This window comes from Pristis pectinata, chromosome 13, assembly GCF_009764475.1.
Source record: "Pristis pectinata isolate sPriPec2 chromosome 13, sPriPec2.1.pri, whole genome shotgun sequence".
NCBI lineage: Eukaryota > Metazoa > Chordata > Chondrichthyes > Rhinopristiformes > Pristidae > Pristis > Pristis pectinata.
The window spans coordinates 27730715-27753576 of NC_067417.1; the positions used below are offsets into that span (position 1 = coordinate 27730715).

The 22862-nt window shown below is 36.7% G+C and overlaps 1 protein-coding gene across 2 annotated transcripts in view; it reads right to left on the reverse strand.

Annotated features, from left to right (window-relative positions):
• Nucleotides 1–7412: 7412 nt before the first annotated feature.
• uri1 (URI1 prefoldin like chaperone) overlaps nt 7413–22862 on the reverse strand; it is a 47542-nt gene continuing 32092 nt past the window's right edge. The window contains exons 6-11 of one of the 2 annotated variants that reach the window (XM_052028200.1): nt 21835–21910; nt 20737–20917; nt 15413–15698; nt 11606–11748; nt 11248–11494; nt 7413–8091 (exon numbers count right to left, since the gene is read on the reverse strand). In XM_052028200.1, coding sequence (XP_051884160.1) covers nt 7897–8091; nt 11248–11494; nt 11606–11748; nt 15413–15698; nt 20737–20917; nt 21835–21910 — 1128 coding nt within the window. In that variant the 3' untranslated portion in view covers nt 7413–7896. Of the gene's footprint in view, nt 8092–11247; nt 11495–11605; nt 11749–15412; nt 15699–20736; nt 20945–21834; nt 21911–22862 lie in introns of both variants that reach the window. The other variant, XM_052028199.1, reaches the window with a different exon arrangement.

Below are 22862 nucleotides of genomic sequence, written 5' to 3' on the forward strand. Positions count from 1 at the left end.
AGGGGACTCTGGAATACATCCACTATCTCTGAAACCATCTCATTTAAAACCCCTTGTCACCAAAGGATTTGTTAACAATTATCCAATTAATTCCTCCTACCATTTTTCTTTTCGAATATTATTCACATTTATTACCTCTTGGTTCACCACTATTTCTAATAGATTATTTGCGCCTTCTACTATGAAGACAAATAACATACATATTTAGGCTCTTGGCCATTGCAATTATTCTCGATTATAACTTCTTTTGACTGACTCAGAGGAACTCATGGATATTTTTCCACACCCTTTGTGCACTCACTGAAGTTCTTACAATTTGCTTTAATTTTTCTTGCTTGTTTATTCTCAGATTCCTTCTTACTTTTTTTCAGTATTTCGATAATCCCTTGTTGAGCTCCAAATTGTTTCCAATACGTAATCTTACTACTTTTTTAAATCAATATTGTAAGTTTCCTCCATGAATCTAATGACTAATTTTTCATGGTTGGATAACTTTTGGGGGGACTTTGATCCTCAAAGTACAATGGTAGAAAGTGCACATAACTGCATGATAAATTGACTAGTTTAATGTTCTAATTCAGGGTTCTGAGGTGCTCATACATAGCATAGCAATATATTTTTTACCTGTGAGAGGGACATATGCTACACATAAAACTGCCCTGTTCCATGAAATGCAGGAGAGAAAGGTCCTTTAAGTTTCAATTTTCTTTCGTACAGCTAATAACAGCGATACACCCTTTGGATCTCATGTTAAAGACGTGGCTTATGGTGTCCATGAAAATCAATTCCCATCCAAGAGAATTTGCAAGACTTCTCCACTATCAAGAGAACCTCCAATCCCCACAGGTGTCAGCAGGCTGCCCAATCTCCAATTGCCTCTTTCTGCTCATGTTGGGTGGCAATTTGGGTGGCAGGGTGTAGGTGAGGCTGGACAGTTGCCATTGATGCTAGGAGATAAAATTCTTCCTCAAGTCTCCAGAGAGAATGGCAAAATTATGCAATATTTTGCAAGACCACAGTTGGAAGGACAATGTACATTTCTGGTAATCATTGCACAATAAAGGTAAAACCAATTGTTTTAGTTAGAAGGAAGGGATGAAGGACAGTTTTTCTGTGTGATTTAAAAGGTAGTTGTGTCCTACAGGATTCTCGGTCTACTTTATACATAAATGATATGGATACAGGGATCTAGAAACAATGGTGTCCAATTTTGTTGACAACGTTAACATAAAAATCATAACAAATAGTATTGAGAATTAAAATGACATTGATAAGCCAATGGAATGAACAAATAAGTGGTAGTGTTTGGAAAACTTAATCTTTTATCTGTGTCCCCCTCGTGTTTTGGAGAAGAGTATTTTTATTCCAGTTGGGAGGCTGATGTAGCACACTAACAGAATTAGTGATTGATAAAAAGATAATGTCAACATATAAAAATAGGTTAGAGAACTGGCTGAAAGAGAGATATTTGAACAGGGTAGGCATGTGGCTAGCGGCCATGCTTGGTTATGAACTACTGAATTGTAATGAGTATGAGGGCCAATTTTGCTACCAGTAGTTCTCTTGACATATTGTTTGGAAAGAAATCATAATAGGCACAGCGCCAACTCCTACCAAGGCCAATGTCAAAAATGAAGAATGTATATTTTTGTTTAACTTGAAACCAGACTTTCCTGGGATAACAGCTGGAAAGTGGGGAAAAGCTTCAACAATCTTTTTGTTACACTATAACTAAATTGTTTTATGAATTGTAACTTTTCGCTTTCTCAGAAATTCTCTGTTAGTAAAATAGATTAAGCATTATGTTACATTCAATGTGACTAATCTGAAACTAAGATTTTTTTTAAATACCACATGTTTTAAACCTCACTAAATTTTCCTAAATCTTTAGGTTTGGAGGGATATGAGCCAAATGGGACTAGCTCAGGTAGACAATTGGTCAGCATGAACGACTTAAGCCGAGAGGTTTGTTTCCATGTTGTATAACTCTAAGATTCTTTCCAGATGTGTAGTTTTCCTCCATAGTTTAAGGTCACAGCAGGCTTACAACCTTTCCCTTTGTTCCTTTGGCACATCAATCAAAAAGAAAACTGATAATACTTTTGACGAATTAAGCATCAATGGATGTTTCAACCCTTTTATATGAATTTCCACTTACCTCAAGTAGTTATCTTCTTTGTACAACATTTTTTGATTTGCAGTTTTCATGCATAATTTAAATGTATGACCATAGCTGTGATAAAATCTTATTCCACAGTTATTCTGTTTCTAATTCTCATTAGATTGTGATCTTTAACAAGGCTATTTGCAGTAGATCAGTACTAATTTAAATTACATCTTCTTTTCACAGTACAAATATTACCTTTCATGTATTATGGATCCCCTCAACTCTGATGAAGACTTCCACCCAAAGTTATAACCTATCCTTCTTTCTCAGATACTTCACTAACCAGAAATATATTTCCAACAATTTCTGTTTATGGAGAGAGTATAAGGCACAGAAATGGGCATTTAGGCTCAACCAGTCCATGCCTGCACTTATCCTCCATTCCAGCCTCCTCCTGCCTTTCTCTATCTAATCTACTACCATTATCCTCTATTTCTTCGCCTCCTGCCTCCACTTATTTGCACCAATAGTATTCACTTCAACCTGTGGTTGTGAGTTCCACATTTTCAGTATTCTTGGTAATTGACTTATGAGGGCCTTGAATTACTTATCTTCTTACCCACTGTGGAAATGTTATCTCTGAATTTGCTTACAAACCCTTCATAGTTTTTGAAACCTCTTCTACAATGCCCCTTTAACCTTCATTTTTCCAGCAGTTTCTTCCCCATTTTGAGTGTTTTTTTTACTTATTAAGACAAAATTTTAGCAGAGCACATAATGAATCATGTAGAAAATGGTAATTCTCATTCAATTTTTGGTGAGCCCAAAGGAGACAATTTCTTCCATCACATCATTGTCCAGGGAGTGATGACAGAAATCCAAACCAGGGATCCAAATAATGGCAGAAATTAGTTTTCAGCCAAAAATCTGGGAAGTTTTTCTGTAACACCATGAGCAGCTGTGTTAGGAGCTGGGAAGATATGGGGTGGCACAAGTTGCTCAAATCCCTTCTCCCAAGGAGGGACATAGATTGGATCTGTTTGAATGGAGATGCCAATAGGCTAGGGGTCTGACTGCAGATTTGTACATGCAATTACTATTCCTCTGAAGCTGTCTGCAACTTCTTTGAGCTCCCAGGTTACTCGAAGTGTTGAAACCCACCAGGTCAATCTTCAATATTTAATATTCAAACCTTTGCACAGTTATACAAAACACCAAATTAAAGACAGACAGCCTCCTTAAAAGAAAAAGGTTGGTTACCCCTCCACTAATGGCCTGTCAAATGCAAAAAGGAAATTAGGTTTGTAATCTGTTGACCTCAGCCAAATGATTTTAGAAATTCAAATTACAATAATAGCCTTTCCTGCCAAATCTGTCCCACAGACTATCAATTGTATTTTGGTACCCTGTATACAGCAAGGTTTGGTGGAAAAAAAACTACTGGTACACATCTCATGACAGGTTTATTGGCATAATATAGCAATCTCCTCGGTTGCTTCCTTTGGCTTGGGGCTCGAGGCTCATCTACTTTCTCAATATCTGTAAAACCTTTAATAGTGGGAGTCTAAACTAAGTTAGCAAAAAAGTTTTTTGGGCAGTTACCTCAGTGGTTAAAATAACTCAGCTGGTGCTTGATTTGGAAGATCACCATTCTACTTCACATTATATATTCAAACTTCCAGTTATGTCCTTTTAGCAAATTAATAATCTAGAAATTGCATTGCACATCTAAAGGCACAGTATATGGTCATTTCAATGAGGAGCAGTTGTGCAAGAGTGATTCATAGAAGTGCCTGGCTGAATTTCAGAGTCAGGAAAAATATTTCAGAAATGGTCGTTATCCCATTTCACTCTGGGAAATGTCCATTTGCACTATTTGTAACAGCATTATGCAATCACATTTCTAGCTAATGAACTTAAAATACTCAAACAGAAACAAGGTAGTATCAACAGACCTTGCCAGGGAGAACAAGGAAGGAGCTTTTAAACACAGACTATTAGGGGCTACAATCTTGGTTCTGTTGGAATCCAACCAGTCACTTGCTGAAAGCTGGTGGCAGCCACAAAAACTAGCTCTATTGCATCAGTGGGGGTCACAAATGTTTGGAAACTAGTCAGGAATCTGCCACACCTTTTGGGCAAGGTGACAGGAGGTTGGACAATAGATACTCCAATTAATGTCCCATAAATGGATTTAACACACACAAAGATCAAACAAGCCATTTTCAAGCTCCAATCAAACACGTGCCAGATACAGACCAGCTCCAGGAAGATATCCCAACTGTCTTCCATTGATATTCAATGACTTTACCACTGCCATATCCCCCACCATCAATATGCTGAGTCACTATTGACTAGCTTATCTGGATCAAATACACAAATATTGTGACTGCCAGGATAAATCTGAGCTGTATGTTCTGGACCAAGTAACTCACTCCTGATTCTCCAAAGCTTCCACCACATAAAAGGTACACTTTAGGATTATTATGGGGGCCTGAATGTCTGCCACTCCAACCTAAGCATTTAGTCTCCACATCATGCACTTGTGGGCGACAAAAAATACTGTAGCAATTCACCAAGGCGAGGGCAAGCAAGTAATTGAGAAAGAGGTGGACGTGGGAAAATTTTGTTCTTTGAGATAACAGTACAGGGGTAAGGTGGCACTGCAATTGAGCAAGGGGATCAATCCTGAAACATGAAAGCAGCACCAATTTCACTCCCAGCTATAGTACCAAAGATTTTCAGTGGAATTATCCATGTCTATGGCCAAGCTGTTCCAGTAAAGTTACAACAATGGCATTCACCTAATAATGTGGAATATTTCTCAGGCAAGTCCTGTACACTAAAAATGAGGCTAAAATCCTGGTAATTGCTACCAAGTCTACACTTAATCATCAAATGATGGAAGAATAACCAGCTCATCAATGGTTAATTCTTAAGCAGAATTTACACGAATAACCAGCTCACCAATGCCCAGTTTGAGTTTTAGCAAGACGACTCTGCTATCCTAGTCAGGAGTGTGAAAGTTCACTGAGAACTGCACCATATTCAGTTTCATCCATGACTTCTCAGTAAATGAAGTGATCTGTGTCTGCATGTACCAAGATCAAGGCACCATTCAGCTAGGGCTGATAAGTGGTAACATTCATGCAACAAAAATGCCATGCAATGACCTTTGTCATAGTGTGTTGAACCATCTACCCTTGACATTTAAAGCATTATCCCATGACATTACCCCATGTTAAAACATTATCAAGTTCTCCATGATAAACAAGCTGGGGGCCACCATTGACCAGAAACTCAACTGGAACAGCCAACATAAATTCTATAGGTATGAGAGCAGGTCAGAAGCTTGTCATCATGTCGTGAGTGACTCAGCTCCTGGCATCCCTAAGTTTTTCCACTGTCAACAAGGTGAGCATTCTACTTTTCCAGGCTCCAACAAAATTCAGCACTATTCAGGACAAAATCACCTACTTGTCTGATACTTTGTCCACCACCATTGTACCTTGGCTGCAATGTGTGCCAGCTACAAAATGTGCTGCAGTTACTCATCTAGGCTGCTCCTTCATCCACCAACTTCAAACCCAAAATCTCTTCCACCAAGAAGGATAAGAACTGCAAGTGCTTTGGAACAATACTACCTGTAGGATCCCCTGCAGATTACACACCACCCTAATTTAGAACTACAGTAAAACTTTGATAATCCTCTTTTAACTATCTGACACTTTCCGGTTCAGCAGGTGCTGATTCGTCTGCTCCCTTTCACAAACTGGGTCCCTCTTTCCCACACTCCCCTTTATATACTGGGGCTCTGGATCCTGCACTCCCTTGAAATTCACCTGGTTCTATTTCCTATTATCCCTTGAAACTAAATAGGTTCACTGGAAATGTTATCATTCTGTATAACATCTAAAAATTGTGAATTAAAAGTGTGCTCAAGTATTAATGGAATAACATTCAATAGTCCAGAAAATTTGCTAGTCTGGCACCTCTAAAGTCCTGAATGTGCATGACTAACAAAATTTTAATGTATATCGCAATTCCTTCATCATCGCTGTCTCTAAATCCTGAAATTCCCCACCCAACAACATTATGAGAGTAGCTTCACCAGAAGGACTGCACAGTTCATGAAGATGGCACACCACCATTTTTTCAAGAGCAATTAAAGATGGCCAGTAAGAACTGGCATTGGCAGCAATGCTCCCATTCCAAAAAAATGAATAAAAATGACCTTACTAATTAAACCTATCTGATTACAACATAATATTTTATTTTTAATTAAATGTAGTGCTGTAGAATTTCTACAGGCCTAGGGAAATTTTGTAAGTGGCTGTTTTCACCCTTTCTTTGCTTTTCTGCCAAGTTATAGTGAAAAAACGAGAACTGTTGCAGAAATTCCAACTTACTAATCAGGCTATAATCTACTAAAAATATTTTGTTCGTGCTTTGTAGTCTTACCTAATTCTTATAAACTATAGGAAAAATATCCATCCATCAGACCACTGTTTTTCAAAGATTTACACCCATAGAAGCAGTTATCAGATGATTGGTAAACCAGCAAATTTCCATTTAATGGAATGAATCTCTGACAACTGCATTTCATCTAATGTTAATGTTAAGTAATACTATTTCCAAAGAAGATACCACCTATTAAAAACATGTATTATAGAAGTGCTTTTAAATAATAAAATACTTCTTGTGATTGCAATTTCAAAACAGGTTAATCAACACAAAATATATATCCCAGCAAAGTTGATATAGCATGCATTATATATGACAGATATAAAATATTCTTGGGATTACTACAAGTTTATCACAAATAATCTGCAGTCAATGACATCATTTAGTATTACATTATTCATGTTTCTAGAAGGCCATAATGGGATATTCTGTGGAATTCATCAATTCATTGCATCATAGAAAGATGCAACATAGGCAAATACCCACAATGGCCCTGAACTTTATGATTAAGAGGGGTAAAAATTTTATTAAAAAGGTGGCAAGATCCCAAAGGCAGATGGCTGTGAAAGGACACATGGAGAAGCAGCATGGATTTTTGTCTAGAAAAATGGCCATTAGCGACCTATATCTGCATCAAGAGCCGACCATTGTAAAATATCCAGAAGTACTCCATGCCCAATGAGTTGATATCTCTTTGATTTAAAAACAAAGCTCCCACATAAAATGGGAAGAGGTACAATTAAATATTTTAAATTGTAACAATCATGCCCTAACATTCAATTTGTTCTATAGTTTCATCATATCTCATCAAATAACATATTTAAAAAAATGTACAAAAGTATACCATGTCGTGCAAAATTTATTAAAATGAGACTAATGCACAACACAAATTTACAGATGAAAGCTTGTAAATTTCCGGTGAACACATTTACAAAGGTCTTTTAACAATTCTACACAAAATAGGATCTTTACAGCTTGAAAAAAGACAGTTGCAGTACTTCTTAATCTATTCCACGTGTTAAAATAAGTGTAGCAGGTTAAATATATCAAGAAACCTGACTAAGTTGCTTTATTGCCCAACAACTGAACTTATGAATGCTGGAAAATATGGCATTGAGGAAAGTTTATAAAATCACTTTCACATTCAATTTATTTCCTAGAAACAAACAATCAAATTATTAAAGTACTGGAAATCACAGTCTGAAAAGATTTTTTTTAAACAAGCAACTAAACAAGACTCTGTGCAAACCTGGGCTGTGCAAAGATCCTGTTTATCAATGTTTAATTCAGCCACAAAATATGAAACAGATGGTGCTGAAGAAAGTTCATTTTTTCTGTTGCATCCTGGCAGCTTTAAATTTTGAAACCCTCTTTGGAGGCTCTTGTGGAGTTTCAAGAAAACTTTCTTCCTCTGACAGTTTCTTCTCAGGAATCGTGGGTAGGATAGGATGAGCAATAGTCGGATGTGGAATTATCGTGGGTGAGATAGGTTCCTTTTCCACTACCGTACCGGAAAATGCCTAACAAAAATAAGAATTATTACTTGGTCCATCATCTATTTAGCAAGCTGTTTTAGTTATAATTTTATATTCAATAATGATAGTTGTTTGTGACCTGCAAATTGACAAATTTTGATCTTTCATTTACTGATGAAAAATCTTCATTAATGAGGAAAGCAAAAGATTCTTTTAGGGTAGCAATGCAATCTAATAAAGGTGAAATATACCTCTCATCTATCTGCAGATGGAACATATATCTTGAATTAATGGAGACTGCATTTTTCTTTAGTCTCAATGGTACAAAGAACATAGATGGGCTGTTGGATGAGTAGTTGGAGTGTGCTTGGTTAGTAACTAGCTAGCTGCAGTGCACAAGGCCGCACATGGTGGGCTTCCACACCTATACTCTGCAGCGCAGCAGCTGGGATTGTGCTAGAGACACAAGAGTTCAGATGTTCTTTGTACCCGACTACTCAGCTCTATGGCCTACCTAGCACAACATTATTTCGAGAATTTGAACATTCCAGGCTTTTGAAAACAGTGAACACTTGCTATCAGAAGAGCATCGAGGCGGCCTTGCATTATTTGCAGTCTGCTACGCCTGGAGGAAGAGGCAGAGCGATGCTGTTGGCATTGTGTTGGTTACCGCATGGCTGCAAGAGTTTCAAGCTGCCACGTTGCTAGCCACCATGAGGCACATGTTGGGATCCATGTGATCTGGCTCATTACTTTATCAATGCCTGTGATATTACAGTGTCTTCAATGGTCAAGTACTCAGCAACTTCTCAGAAGAACCAAAAACATGAGCTTCTGTCCTTTACCAACATCTGCACATATTAACAAAGTACTTTTACTATTGCTTTCCTTTATTGATTTTTCACAAATCTGGATGAGGTGCTGAAAATTGCAAGGCATTTGGTGCTGACTACATCAAAATGCAGGTGCTTTGAAGTAGAAAACAGCCAGCAGTATAACTCAGATGGGTTCAAGCCAGAATTTTAAGCTGCATTGCTGCAGGTGGTTCAATGCATTAATTATTCTTCTGTAACAGCCAGAGGGAGATGTCAAGTATTGCATCAAACTCTGGGAGGACACTGTTGGCTGGGAAGAAACGCTGGAACCAAGAACAAAGAAGCACAGTGGAGGGAGGTCACATGATCAACACCTGGTCAATATCAACTGAGAACAAAGCTTTACATCCCACTGTGAACTATCCCACGATAAACCATTCCACTCTAAGTTATTCCACTGTGAACCATCTGGAGAACAGAACAAGCAAATGGGGTGTTTTGGGAACTTACATCTTGTGAAAGGGACAATCTGATAAATCGCAAGAAGCACAAATAAACATTCTGATAATTACGGAACCAAATGGTTGAAGTAATTGTGGAATGGCGCCAGAAAGAACTTGAAGAAGTTAAAGAAACATATACTCATATGGATAAGGACTGGAATTACAGCTGCATAAATAGCGATAAAGAACTAAGCAATGTTTGGAAGGTATGCAAAGATATGTATAAAAAGGTGCCTTACGAGATACCAGCAGCAAAAACTCCGGAGAACAACAAATGTAGAAGACAACACTGAGTCAGGGACTTAGAGAAGACTTGGCTGTTTTGAACCCCAGTCAGGTTCACCTAGAAACACGTAATATTTACATACAAGTAGTAGGTTTTGGAAGTTGTGTAGTGGACTAAAGAGTTGTGTAGTGGACTAAAAGAATTGTGAAACCAAAGAGTTAAATAATTCTTTGAAACCCCGTAGTGAGTCTTTGGGTTGTTTGAACTAATTGATAAAGAAGTATAGTTGTTAGACAAAGTCATTGTCTTGTGTGTTTCATTGTCTGCTGCTTTTAATTGGCAACACTTCAACATGGTAATGAGCATTACAGATCAGGAAGATCCTTGCTCTCTGCTTAGCATTGGGTGATCATAATCAAAGCATTGGAGTAATACCTTATAATTGGCTTCAAAATTATGAACTTGGTAATACAGTTTACTCGCAAGATTACAATCAAGTTCAGAAGGGAAATAAGGATGGACATATTAAGAAAAGGACTGAAAGCTGAAGTTCAACAGCCTGCTGGTAATTACTATAGCTGTTCATATATTACGAATAACCAATTTGGTGACATACCAAAGGATTGCCAGAGAGAGAGTACATGAATGGAACAGCTTCTTTCCCTCAATTAGTGGTTCACAAGAAAGTACTGAATCACATAATTAATTTCCAATTTTACATGAATCAAGACAGCATACCAATCTTACAAAACAGAGTGAGGCCATTCAGACAACTGCGCCTTTGCCAATTCTCTTTTCTCTAAACTCTCAATGGAACTATTTCTGGTAACACTTCAGTAGCTGTCCCATTCATGTACTCTTCCTCTGGCAACCTTTTGGAAATGTCATTAAATTGGTTATTCATAATATATGAAGCTCTGTAGTAATTACCAGCAAGCTGTTAAACTCTAACTTCTAGTCAGTGCCTTAATACGTCTATTCTTATTTCTGTTCCTAACTTGATTGTGGTCTTGTTCTGATCTACTGATGTGTTACCAGGGTCTATGATCTGAAATGTAACTCTGTTTCTCTTCTCATTAATATTGCTTGAATTGCTGTTTCCAGCATTTTCTGTTTTTACTTCAAATTTCCAGTGACTGCAGCTTTTTTGATTTCCAGTGTTTTATGAAGGTTTAATGTAAATTCCTTGCTTTTTGTAGGCAATGTCTTTGTTTAAAAGCCAAGGATTCCACTTGCTTTTAAGAGATGTTTCAACTTGTTTGAAGATGTTCAAAAAATGTGCAAATGTGCATTGCCACTGCTCATTTTTCTTACCAAATTGAATCATTCCATTGCATATATGTCTGCTTTAAATTTCATCTGCCATGTGTCAGCCTATTTTTCTTGTTTACCTGCTAGTTCCTGAAGCCTATTACAATCCCCCGATCAAATTTTTGATGGCACTGCTAGCAAGAAACATTACATGAGTGACGATACCAGACCTTTACTAACTCATGGCATAAATTCTATACTGATCCATCATCTGTGTACACATTTAGAAGATATGTAATTATCACAACAAATTTAATTTGCAGGTACATATTTAAGCATAGAAAGTATGTTCTCCCAAGAATATTGAGCAAATTATTAAAATAAAATCTAAAATAAAATCTCTTGCCTCAAGTGAGCTTGGCCAAGGAAGAGGTTTACTAGAAATGAGTTCATCTTCTTCCAAAATGCTGCATTCACTAGCATCGCTGTGTATTGCTTCTTCATGACTTAGAGAGCGTAAGGTACACCGTCGATCTTCAAACTCTGTTGTGCTGCTCTCACTGGTATCACTACATATACTGTTCTCCCGACTTCGTGACTTCAGAATAGATTTACGAGGCATATATTCTCCATTTACAACATCAACAAAAAGTCTGCAAAATGTAGCAAATAAGCTTATGATATGAAAAGGGGATAACAAATTTGGAAAAAAAAGAGGCTAAAATGAGAAAGTGCCATTTCAAAATTTGACAAACTAAAAATACCTGTAAATGTCTGCAGGAGTTTTGATGTTTGGCAGCTCATTAGTGGAGTTTCCATTGCCAGTGCTATTTTTCCTTTTACGCTTTGCCTCTTCTTTCTTTTCACTGAATTTCAAGGTTGTGTTTTTGCCAGTGTTTATTCTTACCTAGGTATATACAATTTCGAATGCAAAAGGTTGAGTAACAATTAAGAATTTTAAAAAAAGAACTTAAGACTAAACAGAAACTTTTTATTTCTACTTAATTTCCTTAATAGTATGCAAATAATCCATGCAAATTGATAATCTATATTAAAACATTGATAAAAGTCCTCAAGGTATGACTAAATCAGTGTTTCAGTCTGCCTTTACATTAAAGCATGTGGTTTGCATCATATTATTTTCAAGGTTTCTGATCTTTCTTCTCTGGCCTACCGGTTAAAGAAACTTAACAGTACATCACTGGATAAAAGCAGGGAAGTAATAGACTGTTAATTTAGTAAACATACATAATGTCATTATACATAATGTCATAATATCCTAAGCACTGTCTGTATTGTCACAACTTTTGTATTTTCTTTTAGAATAGCAGTGGTAACAGAAGAAAAAATACTGGATCAGAATCAAAATGAAGGATAAAGCAAACTTTTGCTTTATAAAAGCAACCAACAATTAATCTCATGAAGAAAGAGTTAAACACAAAGTAAAACACAGAAAAGACATGGGAGAAAATGACAGGGAATAGGATTATAGTAGATAGTTCTAATAAGTGCTAGCATAAGTACAGACCAATAAGCTGAAAGACATCTTCTTATGTTGTAAGTGCTTTGACTATATTAGTCACAATGCTTTGGAATCAGCTGAGTAAATATTAGATTTATATCAACCAAACACACGTTGTTCTCAGAGGTATTCCCTCCCATGTATTGTGAAGATTAAAATCACAGAAAATGTTCTTGAAAACAGCTCTTTTATGCTGGTAATATATGGTTCCAGATGAAGTTGGAAAGGAGTATATAACTTGAAGGATACACCAGGAAAGGGCCTTAGTATTCAGAAAAATGCACAAAATTTAAGCTCCTTGGGCCTCCAAGTTCATATCTGGCCCAGCCGAGAACAGAGCAGAATCTATGTGACAGGCAATAGAGCTCCAGTGCTCTGGAAAGGCCAAAAGGTTCTGTTGAAATATAAAAGTAATGGAGATCTAGCAAATTAGGCTTCTGTGTTTTCTGAATTAATACCTGCAAAATGGGAAGAGCGAGATAAATAAGCACCATAGGGTTCGAACTAACCATCTAACTTCACAATGTTTTTAATTAATGCAACTGAATAATCAAGAGATTATCCAAAAGCCTGAATTCAAATTATTCAAGATGCACTCAGTAAAATAATAAACCCATTTGTTCACCTCAATGAAATGGATATAAATATTGTGCAAGCAAATGAAATTTCAGCATGATGCAACTCTGTTGCTGGAAATCACAATCCAACTTTAGAATAAACACTGGCAGATTAAATAGAGACAAGGAATACCTGTGGTGTTCAGTTTATATATAGCTCTGATCTGCAATTCTTAACCTTCTAAATTTCTAAGTTTATTAATGAACATGGACGGAGGCCATATGTTCAATCATATTCATACCAGTACATGCAAGAGGATCCAGCTCGTCCTATTCCCCCACCCCACTTCATTCCCTTGCAAATTCTTCCCTTTCAGATACTTCCAACTCTCTTTTGAATGTGATAACCGATATGCCTCCTCTACTACCCTGGCACTGCATTCCACAATCTAACCACATGTGTAAGAACATCTTTCCTCGTGTTACTTTTGGTTATTTTGCCAATCGCAATCATTCTATATCCATACCTTTCATGATGTTAAAAGTCTATCAGATCTCCTTACCATCTCCTCACCATCTCCTCTGTTCAAAGAACAGTCCCAGCTTTTGCAATCCATTCATCCTTGGAATTATTTTGGTAAAGCACTTCTATACCCTCTCCACAGCTTTTATATTCTTCCTAAAGTGTGGTATCCAAAACTGGACACAATACTCCAATTGTGCCCAATCTAGTGTTTTAAAGGTGCATCATGACTTCTTTCTTTTTGTACTCTATGCCACTATTTATAAAACCCAGGATATGTATTTTTTAATTCATTTTTTAAACCTGCCCTGCCACTTTCAACAAACTGTTCATATTATCCCCAGATCTCTCTGTTCATGTGGCTCTTTTAAAATTGCTCCCTTTACGGGCCCTTCCCATTTTTCCTACCAAAATGCAACTTTTCTCATTTCTCAGCATTAAACTTCATCTGTCACCTATCTGTCCATTCCACCAGCCTGTTTACATCTGTTGGAGGTCTGTAACAAGGCTCCTCATGATTACTATGCCTTCAACTCTTGTGCCATCTGAAAATTTGGAAATTGTGCCATGTATCCAAAATCCAAATTATTAATAGATAACGTAAGAATGTAAACAGGAGTGGGACCAGGGCAATTGCCCCACCATTCAGCAAAATCAATGCGGGTATTTTATTTCAGTGCCATTTTCTTGCAATTGCCCCCCAATAATAAAAATAAAGTTTTGGACCTGAGTACCTCGAACTGTATACTTCCCTGCAGTACAAATCTTAACGGCCCCATTATTTAGCCCTATCAGAGAAATTCCTTTTGTTGCATCCATTGCCCTCCTCTTACCTTCTCTACTTCTAAACTACCTTATTTGTCACTTTCACAGTTGTGAAGGAGAGTCCTGATTCTGAAGCCTTAACTATTTCTTTCCACAAATGCTACCTGACTTGCTGGGTTTTCCTGGCATTTTGTTTTTATTTCAGACTTTCAATATCTGCAGTCTTTCTGATTTTCAAAAACTACTGGTTCCTATTAAAAAGTCAATATTCCATCCATGCTGCTACAGTTCCTTTGCTTCCGTGACTTTAATTAGTAGCTTACAAAAGTGGATTTGATCAGATCAATACATTTAGTAAAGCATTTGAATTTTTGTTTCCAGAAGTCAGCTTCCTCATTGGGCTTTTAACTTTGTCGGATCTGCAAGGCCCTACCTGAAATGTGATTTTGCAGAAAATGCACATTTGGAATATTAGGTCTCTTGCAAGTTTCTGGCCCAGGTGAACAGTGCCAAGTGCTAGCCTATTTACCCCCTTGCGCACAGACTCACTGCATTCTGGATGCCTGCTTGAAAAAGGAGAAGCAGTGCAGCGAGTGTCAGTGGCACAAATAGGGAACAAATAGAGGTATTGATGTGTGTGAACCCAGGAATGCAGGAAAAGTAGTGGGTGTGACTGACTGCCCGCAGAGGTTTCGGGGCATCAGCCCACTCTGCTGGCAAGAGGCATTTGGGGGGGGGAGGGTGCTGCTCCTGGTGCTGGACTGGTTCATGTATTTAGGGCCTGTTCCTCTCTTAGTCTTAGTGTGAAAGAAAGCAAAGCATCCTTTCTCCTTTCCACTGCCACACACCATGCCAAGCGTGTACAGCGTTGCCACACACACTCTCCAGTCCTCCAAAGTATTGCTGACAGTTGAGGTAGGGCAGCATGTGATTTTCAACAGGAGCCTCAAACTAATATTATTATTAGTAGGTATAAAACGCTTCTTAAAAGTATGAAAATACTTACGTGATTTCAGTGTTTTTTTCCTCAAGAAATATGTCCACTCATATTTACAAACAATCCTATTGATTAAAAAAATCAAATCCATTTACCACAGCCTGGTCCATCTTGTTCAAAACTGAGCCGCAATTTAAGTTTGTGCCTTACAGATTTAAAAGTCAAATTGATTAAAAATTAAGAGGCTAAATATTTATAAATACTAACCCTTTTTGGTTCCACTGTGTGGGTAAAATGTATGGTAGGAATATTGTCATCATCTCCAGTAACTTCCTCATCATATTCATTTTTGTGACTATGCCTGTATTCCAAACTATTAATGTGAGCAGCAGGTGGATGCAGTTCTGCAGCTTCTTCATCAACGTCACTTTCATGTACAGCTGGAAGATTCTTCCAATGAGGTCTCCCATCCGCATTGGGTTTTATGTTTCTGTCTTTCTCTTCTTCAGAGGAGCTACTTTCTTCACTATTTCCATTAGCCGTGTCTGACATTCTGAATTAAAAATCATGGATTACTACAACAGCAGTAACTAATTTGTTCTGTGGTTATAATTGGTTCAAAACTTTAGTCACTACATAGTAATTCATAGCATAGCTGACAGTACTCTCAGTTAGCTATTTCCTTTGGAAAAATATCCAACAGCTGGAGGAAACTGCTGCCTGAATTGACATCACACACCATGATAGTGAACCAAAGGGGACTAGACAGCATTTGCTAATACACAAATAGTGCCAAAAAGAATACAACATAGAATCAACTTTGGTTTGTTATTCTTCAGTGCAAAGAAATTAAGATAATAAAAGATCTTAATGTTAAATACATGTTTTCCCACTTTGGAACACAGCAAAAAAATTTTAAATCAGCAAGGCACAAGGAAATAATTATATTTTCCTGAAGTACTCTTTGGGCCTTGTGCATCTAGTTTCCTTGCATGTTTTCTGCCTATTAATGTATAATTTTGAAAACTTTATTCTCATATATTTTTAGAATAATGGTGTTAATATTAGTTCAGTGTGAAACTAGGTCCTTAAAACCAAATAAAGTAAACCATGAGTAATGAAAGAAGAGTTGGCTTTGGCGGATTGTGAATGTACATTGAAAGGTATGACAATGAACAGACAACAGCTACCAATTAAAGAAATAACACACAACAACCCAACAGAAAAAGTAGTCCATTTGTGGCTGAAGGGAGATAGTAAAGTTGGTGAGACTATAAATCCCGAACACTAATTATCTACATTTCAGAGTTTTGAAAGAGGAAACTATGGAAATAATGAATGCTCTGGTTATTATATTTTAAAATTCTGCAGATTACGGAATTACCCCTGTGGGTTGGAGGATAGTAAATTTGACCCAATCATTTAAGAGAGGAAGAAATTAAATGTTAGCTGTTTGTTTAGAATGAAGGATCAGACAATACAACACCTTGAAAGTCTAGAACCAGGCATCACAGTATCAGAATAAAGCCATTCAGGACTGAGATGAGAAAAAAAACATTTTCACGCAGAGGATGGTGAATGCTCGGAATTCTCTGCTGTGGAAGGCTGAAAAATTCAATCAATGAACTCATTCAAAACAAGAGATCAATAGATTTCTGAATATTAAGAGGATCAATGGATATGGGGACACTGAAGGAAAATAGCATGGACCTAGAAGATGAATGGGAAACAGGTTCAATGGCCTGGTCCTATTTCTCACATTCTCAAAAGATCAATCATGACCTTACGAAATCACAGAGCAAACTTAAAGGGGCTGTAAAGTTCCCATTATTTCACATCTTTGACAGTTCTCAAAAAATGTTTTTCTTTATTATTTTACCCTTTAACACTTTTATCATTGATTTCTCAATGAAACACAAAAGGAATTACATTTTGACCTTGGCTTAACTTACTCTAATAATTACACTCACCTTTTACAAAATGGAGTTTGCTTTAACAAATACAATATGCAAAAAGGAAAATAAAATCGATGACTGAGCCTCCAACATGGTGACATTTTGTCTGTTCCTTCGATGGAACTACAAAACTTGCATTTGACCAATTAGGCACCAGGGCAAACTCAAACTTGAGTAAAGAGGTATAGTATTAAAACAGGCCACAAAGAACATAAACGAAAAAAAATCAACTGAGCAATTTGAATATTTCATGTTAATTATCCTCAATAGTTCTGACAATCTGATAATAAGGTAAAGATTCAATGAAATACCCAAGTCTTTTGACCAATCATTTATCATACTAAGGCTAAAATTTACTGTATATGTACAAATGAAAGCAAAGTTTCTTAATTTTACTTAATAAGTTTGTTCTATAGTAGCTAAACTTCTACATCTATACCAGTAGCAGATAAACAGTTACAGTAACTGACAGCAAAAACACATTCAGTCAATTTCATAAATTTTAACAGCATAAAATCAAGGAATCTATAATGTAAATTTTACCCACTTTAATTAAACTTATGGCTTTCTACTTATTTGGGACTTGGAGGGAAACATGCAAATGGTGGTGTTTCCATGTAGTGGTAGAGGTTGTGGGTTTGGGAGGTGCCATTGGAGCAACTTGGAGCTTAGTGGACCGGGTGATTGCCAAACTGGGTATTATTGAGTGGTTTTTAGTAAGTACCATTTGATAGCACAGTCAATGACAGTTTTCATTCCTTGCTGATGTTTGAGAGAAGACTGATTGAATGGTTGACGGATTAGAATTTTGTTAACACAACATACTTGGGCAATTTTCCACATTGTCAGGTAAATGCCGTGCTGTAACTGTTCTGGAACTGTTTGGGTAGATGCCCAGTTCTGGATTGCAGATCATAAGTACTACTGCTGGGATGCTATCTGGTCCCATAGTCTTTGCTGTATCCAGTGCTCTCAGCCATTTCTTGATACCACATGGTGTGGATCAAATTGACTGAAGCCTGGCTTCTGTGATAGTGGGGATCTCAGGTAGAAGCCAAGATGAATCATCTACTCAGTACTTCTAGCTGAACATGGTGCTTGAAAACTGGTAGCAAATGTGCACTACAGATAAAGATGTTTTTGAGTAAGGTGAGAAGTAACAGAAGGAAGTTTCCTAACTGTAGTTTAAATTCCTAAAGAAACTTGTGTTTTATAATTTCTTGAAGGGCTTTATAAGGCTTAAGTACATTTAGGCAGTTAAAATCAAACATCTGCAACATCCCCCTATTTGCTTTGGAAATGACCATAAAAAGCTCTATTTTTAAAACATCAATTAAGTAATGGTAAACTTTTATATATTATTTTATATAAATTTTAATGGTAAGTGCTACTCAAAAGTGCTGTCATAACATCTTCCATCACTTTACTGATAATTGAGAATAGATTGATTGGACAGTACAACATAGATTGGATTTGTCCTCCTCTTCATGGACTGGATGTGGCAGAGCAATTGTTGGGTGGATGTCAGTATTATTGTTATACTGGAATAGCCTCACCAGAAAAACAGTTAATTCTGGAGCATAAGCCTTCAGTAGTAGACTGCGTGTTACCTGGTCCCATAGTCTTTGTTGTAGCCATGATTTCTAAATCTAAAGATCATATGGAATGACTTGAATTGGCCTAAGACTGGCTTCTCTGATGGTGTAGACGTTGGGATGAAGCCAAGATGTATCATGCACTTGGCACTTCTGGTTAAAAATGGCTGCAAACACTTCAACCAAATATTGACAGTCATATTACTGGAAAATAGGGATGCTCTTGGGAGACTCATCCTCACATTAATTGTTTAGTTGTCCACCATCATTAACAGCTAGATGTAGCAGGACCACAGAGCTTTTAGCTTTGTAATACGCTACATAACTTGTATTTTATCAGCATTGTAACAGAGCTGTTAGCTGTGAAATTGCTAAGCTCCATCTATTGCATGCTGCTTTTGCTTGTTGGCACACCAACAGTCCTGTGTTGCAGCTTTGCTAAGATGGCATATCATTTCTAAGTACCCCTGGGCTACCCCTGGCATGCCCTTGTACAATAATGATGGTAAAGTGGTATATTCTGAGCCAGGTTGTGATAGAAAACAATTCTATTGCTGCTGATGAACCACAGCACCTCATAGGTGTATAGTTTTGAGGTGCCAAATCTGTTGAGTCTATCCCATTTAGCATGATGGAGTGTCAAAGAATACAATGGAGAGTGTCCTCAGTGTGAAGATGGGGCCATCTCCACAAGGACTGCAAGATAACCACTTCTACCAATGCTGTTCTGAAAAGTTATGCCTGCAACAAGCAGACAAGTGAGAACAAGGCTGGGGTTTATTCATGTTGGTTTGCTCACCACCTTCCGTAGACACAGAATTTCAATTGTGTTCTTCAAGATACATACAGCTCAGTCACTGGTAAGTGCTATCAAGCCAATGTTTTACATTTTGAGCACTTGCTCTTTTCAATGCTTCTTCCAAGTTTTGTTCAACATGGAGGAGAACTGATTTATCAGCTGAAGGAGGATGGTAGGTGATAATTAGGAAGAAGTTTCCTCACCTATGTTTGACAATACTATGAGACTGCATAATGTCTGAGTTCAACGTTGAGGACTCCCAGGATCTGTCCCTCCAATACTTCTGGTAGGTCTGTCCTGCCAGATGAACAGTCCCTAGGGATTGTGATGCAGGATTTTGACAAGTTGGCTCTAGGCCTGATTCTGTGAGCACAACTCTGTCAGGCTGTTGCTTGACTACTCTGTGGGTCAACCCTTCAAGCATTAGGTCTTAAACTTCTTCCCACAGGCACATGCCACTAAGATTCAAATTCCAAGCAGAAAAAGAGATACTCAACATCATCCTGCAAAATGTTAATCTCTAAAGCAAAAAGTCTCTCTCAGTGCTCCTAGACCTAAATTCTCAAAACATAGTCATCCTCTTCTAAAACTGCCTAAGCATTGTTCCCAGTGCTCCTACATGTAATGCTTACAACCTACCTGCATCCTCAAACATCTTTCCTACCATCTTCAGTTGTATCCTGCTTTTTAAAAATGCTAGCAGCAAAATTAGCTTTGCAATTAAACACAATAATCATGGATTGTCAATGTCCACATAATTAAGTACATAATGATAGAGTTGGGCTTGAGAATAGAAGTAATACACTCAAAATACCATGTAATAAAATGTCATTGCTGCATCAATCATATTGAGAAACTTCTGCATGCTGCATAGTATAAATATCCTTTGATCATGAGAGCAAATCACCATTCCAATGTTTGAATATTAGTGCATTATGAGAAGATAAAAAAGATAGAAAATACATTTCTGTTCCAACATCAGCTTCCCTAATATAGTCAGGTATTCCATGATATTGAACCAAAGCACACAAAATTTTGTAGCTTGCCATTCCAGCAGATCAAATAGCATTGCTAAAAGAATAGGAAACGTACAATGATAACACAAATAGCAATAACTGTAAGAATAATAAACCATACTGCCCTTGGTTAAAAAATGAATTGGGTTAAAATTGTTTAAAAATATTTTATAATCATAATGACAATGAAATTTCAGTCACCAATATATAAACTATGGCAGATTACCTATCAATTTCATCCTGCATCTCTTCTTGTTTCTCCAGCTCATCCAGCCTCGCCCACAATTCCTTCTCAGATAACACACCTGACTTGCAGTTTCCGCCACCATCACCAGCCTCCAAATCTGCCACAAAAATCTCTTTGGGCTTGCGGTTTTCTTTTGGCTTATGTGCTTTTCTGTGTTTCCCTGCAATACCAGCAAGACTTAAGCAAGCTGATCAAAATTAGAATTTTCAAGTGTCAGGTATCCACTTAAAAATAATATAAATGCTTCATTACCACCATAAGCGACTAATTAGATACCATAAATGCTTCAATGATTTAAGGCTTTGACATTTTTAAACTACCTATCTACAAAGAAAATACATACAAGAAGTGGTCATTTTCATGTTCATTCCTAATTTTAAATATTTTAGAAATCTTGGTAATAATCAATTCATCAACAAGCTAAATATATTGCCGAGCTGCAGAAGTATTTAGGAAATAATTCAAAGCTACTTTAAACAGTGTGCAAAACTTACGCAGTACCACAGATAATTTTAACGTTTTTTAAGCATTATAAGTTTTAATCAGGTATTGTTGACAAGATGCCTTAGCTCCCTTGCTGAGATACTTCTATAGAAATTTACAGACTGGAGAAATGTTAATGCCATTACTGAAATTTTTATGCTTTATCATAATGGTTTTAGTACACAGACCATTTATGTCTGAATCTATGAAAGAAAAATGTTTAAAAAGATATGCATCACAAAGATGATATTACAATGTGGATGTTTTTGAGATTCATTTTCAAAAAAGATCACCATTTTACTGTTACAAAATAAGATGCTTTGGGTGCATTTTTTCTAATTTGTTGTGACACTACAGGGTAGGATGGAGTAGAGTGGGGGCAAAGTAGAGAAGGAAATCAAATTTAGAGTTGCAACATTACTGATTCAACCTATGCACATGACTGAGACAATAAGCAATCATCCCTATATTAATATGGTATAAAAATAAGTATAAAATTATTTTCCCTCACCTCAAGATTATTTGGGCTCCCACTTATAAATTTCAGCCTAAGACTCTCACAGGAAATAAACAGCAGAAACATATGTTAAATACCTTCAGAATTTAAATCTTTAGTTTCTAGATCTTCATTCTGAATTTCCTCATGTATTTCTACAATATCTTCTTTTTCCTAATCAAAAAAGAATATATAATAAAAGTTCTGTTTGATTTGTATACTCATTTTATCTGTGAATATTTGAGGAAAAGATTAATTACACAGAAGATTAGTTGCAGTTTATTTTTTTATTTCTCTTCAGTAGTTCAAATATAACCAAATACCTCTTCAGATAACATGATAAAGCATGTTAAAAACTCCAGTTTGCAGAAGAGCTATGGCCCAATTAAATTGAAAATTTCCATTATAATGCTGATAAAATACAAGTTACAAAGCGTATTACGAAATACAGGTGCAAGCAAACTGTTGCATTTACATGTGAAAATTAATACATCCTGGGGCCTTCAGTTCACAGTTCGATACAAAATTTGCGAAAGCAGAAAAAATGTTTCTTTTCTCCTGCCTCCAACTAGGGTTGCTGATTTATGTTTCAACTGTAACACCTATTTTTGAGAAGGGATATACATTAGACTGCAATAAATAATACATGATTAAATAATCAGAACTGGTAGAAACTGATAATACAGAGCTATGAGAAATTTTAAGTGATGTGTAAAAAAACACTTAGAGACTGAACGCTGAACTAAAGCAAAAGATAACATTGGTTAACAGAATGAAAGCTTTCAAAAACACTAAAATGTGAAATATCCAGGTATGCTTTCTGTAATTTATCCCATAATCATCAAAGGAGACTAAAAAATGCCATCTTGCGTGTTCTATAGCTTTTAAAATATGCACATTTTGATTATATGATGTATCAGGATTTTTTTTAATGCTGGAATTAAAATGGACAACGTACATCTGTACACTATGGATTGTATTTTATTCAAAATTATAATTTCTCTCATTTGTGAGAGAGCAGGGCAGAATATAAAGAATCTGGAGTTATAAAGAATAAAGAATCATTCTATGCACCATCTTAATCTGTTATTTCAATACAGAGCCAGTTCAGGCTTTGGCTTCTGAT